This window comes from Melospiza melodia, chromosome 4, assembly GCF_035770615.1.
Source record: "Melospiza melodia melodia isolate bMelMel2 chromosome 4, bMelMel2.pri, whole genome shotgun sequence".
Taxonomy (NCBI): domain Eukaryota; kingdom Metazoa; phylum Chordata; class Aves; order Passeriformes; family Passerellidae; genus Melospiza; species Melospiza melodia.
In genome coordinates this window covers 53,023,642-53,035,793 of record NC_086197.1, presented here as the reverse complement: position 1 = coordinate 53,035,793, position 12,152 = coordinate 53,023,642, and the positions used below count along the sequence as shown (strand labels likewise).

Genomic DNA, 12,152 nt, shown 5'->3' with positions numbered 1-12,152 from the left:
TCCTGTTTGCTTCTATTGGGATTTTTACATGTAACTTGTGAAATGCAAAAAGGATCAATCCTTTTGTTTTTCAGCAACCTTTGTGGTTGCTGAAGAGTCATGAATCCCTATTTGTTTTCCATCCATGTTTCCCATAAGACAAACAAAGCACATCTCTTAGTATGTGTGCTCTGAAATTCATCCCTTTCTATTATCTGTTTTCAGGCACAAATGAAGGATTACATGCGGGAACTGGAGGACACACGCACTTCCAGAGAAGAGATCTTGGCACAGGCCAAAGAAAATGAGAAGAAGCTGAAAAGCATGGAGGCAGAGATGATCCAGTTGCAGGAGGTAATGGAATATGCATGAAAATCAAGAGTTGGTTTGTTTTCTTTGGCCAAGAACTATATGCAGTAGTCTAAGCTGGAGTGTTTATTTCCTTTATTTTGTACTTTTTGCTCTGCTCAAATATGAGGTCTAATTCAAAATGCAGACTTTGGCCCTTTCCTGACAGCTGTGATAGGAGTGTGCAAAGCAAAGGAAGCTGTGGGGTGGACAGGGAACAGGCCATGTCATAGAACTAGCTTTGGATCGCGCTGGAGACCATACCAGCCATTACCAGTAACTCCTTTTTCCTATGCTGCATTAATTGGTAGCTTCCTATTGGATCAGTGTCCGTCTCGTTTTCATTCCAGGAACTTGCAGCTGCTGAGCGTGCCAAGCGCCAGGCCCAGCAAGAGAGGGATGAGCTGGCTGATGAGATTGCCAACAACAGTGGTAAAGGGTGAGTCATGTTCCCCGTTTGAGGGAGGAGGAGCTGCTGTGAGAAAACACTTCTTGGCCTGTTTTTTTTAATGTAGACTGCAGCACACACTGTATCCCCTCTGGTCCCTAAAGACTGAGCTAATTTTGTGTACAAGTGGTGAGTTTCCCCCAAGGCATTGATGCCATCAGTGCTGCACTAATGCTCTCTTGACTCTGTGTCCTGTAGAGCACTGGCCATGGAGGAGAAGAGGCGCCTGGAGGCACGGATAGCTCAGCTGGAGGAGGAGTTGGAAGAAGAACAGGGCAACACAGAGATAATCAATGACCGGCTCAAGAAGGCAAATCTTCAGGTACCTGTTCAGGCTGCAGCAGCCCCTGGGGGTTCTCTGGTGTCTGTGAATTGTCCAGCTGTGCTCTGAGTAATGCCAGCAGCTGCCTTGTGCACAGTGCAGGCCCTCAGAAGGCCATAGGTGTGAGAGGAAACAGCTGAATACCACAGTACAGAAAACAGCAGCCAAAATTATGTTAACTCACTGGTGTTGACCATTTAAAATCATTGGGTAGCTGGAACAATCTCCCAAGTTTATTTTAAACCAAACCACCTCCCTCCCAGTCTATTTTTTCTGTACAAAGGGATATTGAGAAAGATGATCTGTGGCACGCTGCTCCAACTTGACATGCTGAAGAGTGCCACAATGTGTTTGGAAAATTACTTTTCTGCTAGTTCTATGCTGTTTCAAATGGACTGAACATATGAAATTAGTTAGGCTGCTATAGAAACCATGATCTTGGTCTGCCTGTTGCATGCCTTATTTTGTCTGCCCAACTTTGAGAGTCAAGCATGCTGTTTTCTTAGCACTCCAGAGCCAAGGATCTGGGCTGATGGCTTTCCAAAGGGCTTATTAATTCTGATAGACAAGAGGGTAGTTCTCTACATGGTTGACTATCAGTCAGAGCCCTGGCTTGAAAGTAGGCAGGTTCTTGTACTTTTACCTCTGTAAATCAGTATGTTAAAGCTGCTGCTTTGTACTGGAAATAGACAGCAAAAAACCAATAAATTAGTAAAGCACATGTATTGGATCTACTTGCTTCAGGATTTTTGCAATTCAGAGACTGATAATTACTGTTAAGTGCCAGACCATGGCCTTAGCCCCAGAGGGCAGTGAATGTGATTGGCAAGTTTAGTTAGCCCTAAGAGGAGGTTGATAAACCTGTTATTCAAGGAATTACTTTGAAAATCTGGGTAAACTAAGATACTTTGAGAAGTGTCCTGCCTACAGATAGCTCCCTCTGCATCAGAGTTATTCCAAGAATTCAGCTCACCCTCAGGGTCGTTGTTCTTTCTGATTCTGAGCAGTAAATGAGCCTTTGAGCAGGAGCACTGGCTGTGCTGAGCAGTCCTTATCTCTGTCTCGGTGCAGATCGATCAGATGAACGCCGACCTGAACGCCGAGCGCAGCAACGCGCAGAAGAACGAGAACGCTCGCCAGCAGATGGAGCGCCAGAACAAGGAGCTCAAGCTCAAACTGCAGGAGATGGAGAGCGCCGTCAAGTCCAAGTACAAGGCTACCATCACAGCCTTGGAAGCAAAGATAGCACAGCTGGAAGAGCAGTTGGACATGGAGACCAAGTATGTACTAGAAGAAACTCCGTGTGCTTTACCAGCTTCCATCCCTTCTGGAATTTTAAACTCTTCTTAATTCTGATTTGTCTGAGTGAGAACTTCACCCTAGATATACAGGGTAGCACAGAAGTAAGATCCTGGCACACCTTCCTTGTTTTTCACAGTAAACACTTATAGCTTCTTCTGAATTCAACCACTCCTAAAACTGCAGCTGTGGTACACTTGTTGCCCCTCTGTAGCTCTTGTCCATGTGACATCAGCCTTTTGGTCATTTCTGGGGAACATTGTTTCCCATCCCTTTTTCTTCCTAAGTTAAGGAGGACTTCTGCTATCTTCCTCACTTCTGACTTGCCCAGGTTAGGTGGTCTTGCTGGGGACAGTGGGAGATGAGCTGTTGTCTGAGCCCCCCTGTGTTTGTGTTCAGGGAGCGCCAGGCTGCCAGCAAACAGGTGCGCCGTGCCGAGAAGAAGCTGAAAGATATCCTGCTGCAGGTGGATGATGAGAGGCGTAATGCTGAGCAATTCAAAGATCAGGTGGGTACCTGATGTGTCTGTGAGACACCTGACAGACACCTCCATTGTCTGTGAGTCTTCTGGGGGACAGGCTTTTCCTTCTACGACCAAGGCATTCACCATCCTGTAGATTTCTCCTCTTCTCTGTCACTGTAATAATTACAAGATGAGACAGATGAAAATGTGATTCTTTTAAAGAAAAACTAGGACCCCTCAAGACCTAGGAAATTCCCTTCAGAAACGGAAGAGGGGGCTTTGGAAACTCTGCTTTTTACTGCTCTTACTACTGTGCTGCAACTCTGGGGAATCACTGAGTTCTTATCACTTTTTGCCCTGTGCACGCGCAGGCGGACAAGGCCAACATGCGCTTGAAGCAGCTGAAGCGCCAGCTGGAGGAAGCAGAAGAGGAGGCCCAGCGAGCCAACGCATCCCGTAGGAAGCTGCAGCGGGAGCTGGAGGATGCCACCGAGACAGCAGATGCCATGAACAGAGAAGTCAGCTCCCTGAAGAGCAAGCTCAGGTAAGGAGGAGCGTTTTGTGCCACGCCGTGGCAGCCAGGGCAGCATGGGCTTTGTGCAGCTGCCCCCAGCACACAGCTGGGCCAGGTGCTTCCCCGCCTCATCCCAGAGCCCGCCCCTGTGAGATCATGGAACGCTGCTGATGTGCCGTGTGTCCTCCCCTAGGCGTGGGGACCTGCCCTTCGTCATGACGCGCCGCATGGTCAGGAAGGGAACGGGAGAGTCAGTGTCCGACGAGGAAGTGGATGGCAAGGCAGATGCTGGTGATGCCAAAGCTACTGAATAATTCCTCCCGTTTGACCCAGGTTACATGTGAGGGAGTGACCCACCTACCCTCCCCTCTTCCATTGGACTTTCAGCAATCCCTCTCCTCCTAAATTGGCTGGGGATCTGCAGAGCAAGCCCAGGTCTGTGTGTCTGGAGCCATCGGGCATCTGTGTTCCTAGTTTTCTCCTCTTTCCAGTTTCCTAATCCTCTTTGTATTTAATGCCAAAGAGCCAGGGCTCCGAAATTTGATCAGCAGTTTGGCCACTGCAGAGGCCTGTAGAACTGTCTGTGCCATGTCTGCTGGTAAATCCTTATTGTTTGGAGGGAGTGGGGCTAGGAAAAGATTATTTTTGCTGTAAATCTCCTTTTGTCTTCAATTCTAGCTGCAGGGAAGCTTCATCCTGTATTCTTTCCCCTCCCTCTTCGTTTGCTTTCGGCAATCATGTTCAGTGACCTCAGACTTCTGCCTCTTTTAATCTGCCCACCCATGTGGTTTGGGAGCAGTTTCAGGAAAAACGGTGTGCTTTGGCCATGGCAATTTGCCCTTTCTTCTTTCCCTGTGTTTCCAGGGAGGGCTGAAGATGGAAACTCCTCTTGGGATAGCTTACCTGGGGGACTTGCCAAAGTTGTCTTTTTTTTTTTTTTTTTTTTTTTTTTTTCCTTGCATCTTTTTTTTTCCCATTTTTTTTCTTTTTTCCTCCCTTCTTCTTTTTCCTGTCTGGACAGATCTCTGAAGTGCAATGATGTCCTGTTTGTGTCTCTGCCTCTGAGCGGTTTCATCTAAGGTAGTGTGGACCAGTAGTTAATGACAGGCTGGGGGAGCAGAGCAATGTCCTTGTGCTTGTCTGAGAATCTCTGGGGGACCAAATATATTTAATGGTAATAGACAGAATCTAGAGGAATTTAATAGGGTAGTGGGCAGAGGGTGGGGATAAGGGGAGGGAAATTCCTCTTATTGACGTTTCCAAACCTCTTGCACCTGCTCTGTAACCAGGGGTTGGGATTAGTTATTGTGCACCGTTGACTAAGAGTATATTAAAAACCCTTTAATCTGCACAGATATATGTAAGGCCTTTGTATTTCTTGTAATAAGTAATTAAGAAAAAAAAAATAAAGGTCTTTATCACTGCCTTTCTCTTGGGACCATGGTTATATATAGATAGTCTTTACTTTTCTACACCGTACACTGGTTGCTGGATTTACCTGTATTCTTAACCATATTGTATATGCTGCATTTAGACCTACTTATGAGCAAAGTAAGATTTAAATACAAAGCATCATACTGTATGCCTGAAGCACCCTAATGGAGGACCCTCCTGTCCTGATTGCTGTCACAGAAGAATTTAAATTTTTTTATATAATAAAAGTGCCTTAGCATGTGCCTCAGCTGTGTGTCACCACTACACTCAGTAATGGTTTACTGGTGCTCCACTGATGTTACCAATAAAGATTATTGTGCTGCAGTCGTGTGTGTGTTGCCCTTACCTCCTTTCCTGGGTGCAGCGAAGACCCTCTGCGGCCACGGAAACTCTGCTTTTTGTTACATTTTTGCCAGAAATTGAGTAAGAAACTTGTTCCCATATTCTGGTCTTCCTGGCCCCTTGAAGTGCCACATTCTGGTCCTCCAGCCAGGGCAGGAGAAGCTGGAGTGCAGCACCAGCAGCTCCTGACTCCAAGCTTGTCCCTCCCATCCTGTGCTGGCAGCGATTCAGACCCTGCTGACAAAGTGTGAGCTGGGCCGGGCCCTGGGTGGCAGCGATGGGGAAGGAGCACTGGCACTCAGCATGAGGGGCCTGTGCTGCCAGCAGGGGCTGCTGCCAGGGCAGTCTGGCAAGCAAGGACAGGGAGGGTGCAGCTTACAGGAAACTCCTTCCCTGGGGAGCACACGTGGCTGCTGCCCGCGGCGTTTCGGCCCAACCAGATGTTGGGAGGGGAAAAGGCTGCTCATTAAGAAACTTCAGCATAAGTAGAAGTTAAAAAAGCCAAGGGGCACTGCAGGAGGAGCAGGCACAGTTAACCATGTGCTGCTGCACGAGTGGGTGCAGTCCCTTTATAAAGGGACAGTTGAGAATGAGCTGCTTTTGAAGCTGTGTTATGTTGGCTGCAGATTTTGAAAGTCTGGATAGGGATTAAGGCATGAGGGGCTGGATGGGGGCTCGTGATGTGTGGAATACAGGCACTGCTGTGCTAATGTCCTGCATATAGAACTGTTGTTAAAAACAGGACTGGACTTAGTGTCATCTGGGAGGTTACTGATTCAGCTGCTTTAATCTTTTTCCAAAGGGTTTTCCAGAAACTTGCAGGGTATGTCTGAGACCACTGTGCCCTTTAAATTGCATAGAAATTTCTTTCCCATCAGATGATCAACTTGAAATGGCAGCAACTGGCCAGGCACTGCAGTGATGCAGAGCAGAACCTGTGCTTGTGCTGTGAAGACCCTTTGAAGCTCAGGCTGCTTTTTGTATCCTTAGCCTTGCAGAGTGTGAGCCAGAGCACTGCTTGGCTGCCGCTCTGTCCTATGCAAGGTGGAAAGAGGATTGTGTCTTTTTTTTAACTGGCACAGTATTTTTCTTCAGCTTTCCATTTTTTTTTGTGCATCCCAATGGAAGGGGAAAAATTAAGTCTCCTGTTCACCATTTTCTGCTTTGCAGAGTGCAACCTCAAGCCAGGAGATAGATTCTCATGGCTTCAGGTTAGTTGCTCCTCTGTGGCTCTCCAGAGCTGGTAAATGCTTCACAGTAGTTTTTCCTGGGATTTTGGGGATGGTCTGAGTAAGTGAATGGTTACAATGGTAATAAGCATGGAAGAGAGATCGAGCTGGGACCTTTTCTATAGGGCCTACAAAAATCGTTTGAGGAAGTTGTTGCTGGAGCTTTTTTTGTTGTCTGCACCATCCTGCCCCAGGGCTGATCCCAGCAGGCGGTGGAAGGGATCTAAATTAGAGGGAAGGGCATAGAGAGGTTTTGGGGAGATGTAACAGATGAAGTTGATTACAAACATGCCTGTTCCTACACTGGGCCATTTTTCTGGGACAAAGGACTGACAACCAGATAATTGCAGGTAATAAACAAGCTTTAAAAAAACGTTAAATTGTTGCAGGTTACAGTGTGGCACATTGCAGGCCATTGCAGCAGCAGAACCGAGGGGCAGAGCCACCAGCCCAGCCCCAGCCTTTGGGAAATGGAGGTGAATCACCAGCCCTGCAGCAGCATCCTGTGCAAAGAGCCTTTTTTCCTGGGGAGCAGCTGAGTGCTCTGCTTGCTCCTGCTGCAGCTTCCCCCAGGGCAGAGCAAGGACTGTGGCCATTAGAGGCAGTTCCAGCTGGGCTCCCGGGCACAGCAGCACTGACCTGCCAGGTTTAGGGTTTAGCTCTCTTCCATTTCTTCCACAAATTGATTCAAGTACCACTTAATGTAAATGGAGAACGAGGATGCAGATTCAATGGCTGTGGAGTGGGAGTCCTCAGTGACAGGCACTGGAGTGGGGGAGCTAAGGTGGAAATTGCAGCTTTCTCAGCCTAGGGTGTGAGGGAGGTCTCAGAGCAGTGGTTTGAGTCATCTGAAAATAAAATGCAGGCTGCTGCAGCCCAGCTAGAGCCCAGGCAGCTCAGCCTGTTGTGGAGATGCTGGAGACAGTATTCCCGGTTTCAGGACAGAGAGCTAGTACTAGTGCATAACTGCTGTCTGTCTGGGTTTAATTTTGTCTTTTCCCTGATGCTCTAGCAGTGGGAGCAAAAGCAGAAGGAAAAGGATAGCAAAAAACTAAACCAAAACCTTTTTGTCCTAAATTTTGACTTCCATCCTTGCTAGCACTTCAAGCCTGTGTGGCTGAGCAGAACAAAGAGCTGGGCAGCCATGCAGCAAGAGGAAAAGTGAAATGTCTTGAAGCAATGCTGGTCTGGTACATGAGAGGAGAGAGGTGCAGGGAACCACCTCCCTGTGTGGGGGCAGCCTCCCTCTCTGAGACTTTGAATTTGGGTAAAACATCGAGAGAAGGACACTGCAAAGCCAATTAGGTAAAACCACAGCCACTCTTTGGACTGGGCTTGGTTGTGCAGGAGGAGCACTGAGGGCAGGCCACCTTCTCTGCTCACCTGCAGCAGCAGAGGCCGTGGGACACATGCCCTGCAGCAGAGTCTGCCTTGGAGGTTTCACTATTGCTCAGCTCTCCAGCCCTAAGGAAGAGCAAGGGAGGAAGTGGAGGACCAATGATGACGGAGTGGTTGGCCTCACAGTGCCATGTTACTCATAATGTGGTTGCTTGCTGCTAATTAAGCTGGAATTACACTGTGAATGGCTTAATTCAGCACTGCCCTAATTGACTTCTGATGGAGTGCAGAATGTCATGGAAGTGGGTGTTGTGGCAGGGTGTATCACTTGGGACAAATAGATCACTTCCTTAGGCTCCTTTTTAGGAGAAGAGCCATGGCTCAAATCCCTGACCTCATTTGAGACTGAGTTTGAAGGAGGGCTCTGTGGCAAGAAAAAGTCTCACTAGACATGAAGTTCTGGTGGCAGAGGATGGTGGTGCCAGTGGAGAGATTTGCCTACAAGTGCAGGGACGCTGTGCTGTGCAGCCAGGAGATGTGGGGCAGCCTCCACAAGCTCTGTGGGTGAAGCAATGATTTGGTAGAGGAAAGAAAAGGAGAAAGGAAAAAAATACAACAAACTCTTGGAACTGTGATCAAAGGAACTTCCTGCTTTTCATTCCCACTGTATCCAGGGAAACTTCTCCCTGTGCTGCCTTATAAAGAAACAGCATCACACAAGAGCTGAGCCCACCTTTCACTTTTCCTCCCCCAAACTCCTGGCACTGAGGCACTCCTGGTGCAGCAGCAAGGGAAGCATCCTTTCTCCTAGCCCGGGCTCTTCCCTTCTGGAATGCTTCACTCAATCCTGAGCTATCCCTGGTATTTGAGAGGACCCTGGCAAAACTTCCCAGCCCGGCAAGCTGCTGGCTGGATGCAGCCTGCCCAGGCTGCCCCACGGCCAGCAGCCATGTGTTGAAAGCTTGTTTCGTTTCCTTCTCAGCACTTCCCCATGGGAGCTGGGAGGGCATGGGGGCTGCATGCACCCTGTCTGTGCTGCCAAGACCATCCTGGATCAGAGCTGGCTCTTTCAGACACCATTTCTGCCTCCCAGAGCTGGTGCAGCTGCAAGGAGCTCAGCTCTGGAGGCCAGACCGGCTCCAGCCTCAGGTGAGGCTCTCTGCCTGGGTATTAGTGCTGTTGCTAGGAACTGCAGCAGGCTTTGAAGCTGAGGTTATGGGCACAGCCAAAACAAGTTTTAATGAGGTAACACAGCCCAATTTGCTGGGCAGGCTTTTGATCCTGTGGGTTGTGCTTGTGCAGCTCACAGCTCACCAGCTCATCGTTTTCGGAAGCACGAGGCACCCGGCTGTCTTGCCCTGATGTGTCCTTGTGGGTAAGGCACGGATAAAGCTCTTGATCAGCTTTTGCTTGAAGCTCAGCTCACCATTTCCCTCTCACCTGCAAAGATTCTGGGAGGTGACTTCAAGGACATGGCTCATGCTCCAGCACGGATCTGCAGCTGAACTGCAGCGGGCCCCCACGCAGGAAAGGTGCCAGGTTTGGGCTGTCTGTGTTTGTTCAGGGCCCTGCTGTGAGGCTGGAGGGGACTTATCTGCATCCCAACACCCCTCCTTTGCTAAGGGAAGAGCTCACCTCTGTGCTGCAGCCAAGGAATTTGGTTCAGAGGAGGGATGGCCAGCACAGCTGGCAGCCCTGCTGCACCAGAGGATAACACAGAGCATCTCTGCAGCGTGGGAGGAGATCACACCGGGAGTAAAGCCCTGCCTACCCCAGAGGTCATTGCTGGCACTGTTTCCCTGGGCAGGCGAGAAAACCAGAACTGCTGGAACAGAAAAGGGGCTGGGGCCCAGCACCTGCATTTGTGGGGCTGACTGGTGCAGGACTGGTGCAGGGCAGGTGGCGCCACTGCCACCATGGGAGTGTCAGGACAAGGATGGGACCTGCAGGTGCAGCGTGCCTGCAGGACTGCTCCTCTCACTGGGTATAGCACGGCCCTGAATGCAGCACGGCTGCAGAGGGACACCGAGGGAGAGCCAAGCCTGGCAACACATCCCCATGAAGGGACCTGACAGGTCTGCTTTGGGCAGAGGATGAAAGGGGATTAGGGAGAAAATCACAGAGGGAGACCAGATAGCAACTTCTCTGTGGCTCCTCTCCCATAACCTGGGAGCAAAGAGATATGTGAGGGACAGAGGAAGCAGGCACCCATTCCAGGGACGTGGGGCATGGCAGGGGCAGGGCTGTGTCCAGGATTATCATGCAGGATCATTTCAAAACAGCTTCTTTCTGAAGCAAGATTTCAAGGTCCCGATTCTCTGAGTGGACAGAGCAGTTGTCCCCTGCTCTGCTGTCCAGGATGTGGCAGAGCAGTTCCCCAAATCTTCCCTCTGCACTGTCCTGGCACCTCTATGAGCTGTGCTAGAGGATGCCTGCTCTCCAGGGGGCTGCAGTACCTGCGGCTTGCCCAGCAGGAGAGGCTGCCTCACGACCCTGCAATGAACTATTAAAAGCAACAAGATGATTAAAATAAACTGTCATGGGACATTCACTCCAAACAGAAAGCACGAGCTGGATCCTGTCATTTCCCAGGAAAGTTAATCTGTGTTTGCAGGCTGCCGTGAAGTTGGGAGGAGCTCAGGCAGTGCTGGTGGGAGGCTCCCCCGACTAATTTCTCTACTGGCAAGGTGTGTGGGGGCAGCAGCGCTGCTGTGGACAACTGGCTCCGTTTTCCCCTGTCAAACAAAGCCTTTTCCCGGCCACCGGGGTGGAATAAGCAAACACCTCCCAGCAGGCGCCTGGCGGGAAGAGCTGGCTCTGGATGGGCTGGAATTGCCCAGGCTCTGCTCCTGCCCCGGCTGGGCTGCACAAGGGTGGGAGCTGCTTGGGTGGGAGCCGTGGGGCAGCTCTTGGTCACTGTCCCACTTGCTGGGACATCCCACCGAGGCAGAGAGCGCTCCCTGTGAATTGTAGTTGGACTTGGATCCAGCCAGAGAAGCCCGCAGCTCCCTTCTGTCCTCAGTTTCCTCCAGCACAGATCAGAGATTCCCTGAGAATGCTCCAGCTGATCCCAGCAACACTCCCACCTGCCCAACAGGGACCCTGCCTCTATGCACGCAGGGAACCCCACTAATATTGCTACAACAGAGGCCCTCAGGCTCCCATTTAGGCTGGGGCTAAATCCATTGCCACTGCCCAGGTACCTGCACTGGGGAGGATCACAGACACCCGGTCCCAGCCCCGTGTCCTCCTCACACTGGGGACACACCTGGTGTGTGCAGGGCTGACCTCTCCTGTTTGAGCTGCTGGATGACAGCAAACCAAGCAGCAGAGATGGGTTGCACAGGCAGCAAAATTTTGCTCTGACATAATTTGTTCCCTTTACCTGCTTAGCTTTTGGATTCTGCCTTTTCTTTTTCTGGTGCAACTGGCACAGCCCTTCTTGCTAACCTGGGCAGTTACTGCGCCAGGACAGGGATTGCTCCCACATGGCTTTGATGCTACAGTTTTCTGATTTTCTTGAGCAGTGAATAGATATAATATTTACTCTCTCCTCTCCTCTCCTCTCCTCTCCTCTCCTCTCCTCTCCTCTCCTCTCCTCTCCTCTCCTCTCCTCTCCTCTCCTCTCCTCTCCTCTCCTCTCCTCTCCTCTCCCTTTGATGCCAAGAGTCAGTCACAGAACAACATTTCACAGAAAATAAGTGCTTGTGGCAATTCTTGCTCTGCAATTTAAACTTTAATCTTCTTTAAAAAAACAAGAAAAAAAAAGAAGTAAAATGTGGGGATCTGAGGATCTGGTAGGACCCCACTGCTAAATTACTGCCTTAGAGATGACGTGGAAAGTGTGGATGGAGAACACCAGCTGTGACTGATGGACTGGGATGCGTTTAAAAATTAAGTACCTCAGAGAACTAATGAAGAATGGTTTCAGCTGAAGAAATTTCTCGTGGGTTGAAAGCTGGAGGAAAGAGATGAATTATCAGCGGTGCAGCAGGTGAAGGGGGCTGCCTCGTTCCCTCCCGGAGCACAGCGAGCCCGATGTGTACTTACCTGCGTTGATTGGGAGCCCCGCTGAGCCTGATTATAATTCGCTCTCCGGGGCGAGCGTGCTGCGCTGGCGGCGGGGAGGAAGCGCAAGAGGAATTTGTCTGTGCCAGGATGAAATGTGATTACTGGCTGCACGCTGCAGCAGGGGCTTGTTCTGGGGGCTGGGCATCCCACACCTCTCAGGTATCCTAGGAGTGCTGAAGCACTAGAGGGAAGTTTATTTTTTGGCCTGTTTCTGACTGGTTTGGTGCCACGACACCTAAGCTGGCACTGGATCACAGCACAGAGCTGATAGTGTGAGGTGATCTCTGAAACAAAGCAACAGCTGGCTAATAGCTTTATATGAAAGGGAGAGCTTTGCTATAACCTAATTCTAAAGCAGCTGCCCC

General features: G+C 50.0%; 1 protein-coding gene across 1 annotated transcript in view; it reads left to right on the top strand.

Moving 5' to 3' along the window:
- The window catches only part of MYH9 (myosin heavy chain 9), a 70,304-nt gene extending 65,173 nt beyond the window's left edge, over positions 1-5,131 (top strand). The window contains exons 35-41 of the mRNA XM_063154426.1: positions 205-333; positions 678-766; positions 974-1,097; positions 2,169-2,377; positions 2,796-2,904; positions 3,231-3,403; positions 3,567-5,131. Of these exons, the coding sequence (XP_063010496.1) occupies positions 205-333; positions 678-766; positions 974-1,097; positions 2,169-2,377; positions 2,796-2,904; positions 3,231-3,403; positions 3,567-3,687 (954 nt within the window). The 3' untranslated portion in view covers positions 3,688-5,131. The remainder of the gene's footprint in view (positions 1-204; positions 334-677; positions 767-973; positions 1,098-2,168; positions 2,378-2,795; positions 2,905-3,230; positions 3,404-3,566) is intronic.
- The last annotated feature ends 7,021 nt before the right edge of the window (positions 5,132-12,152 follow it).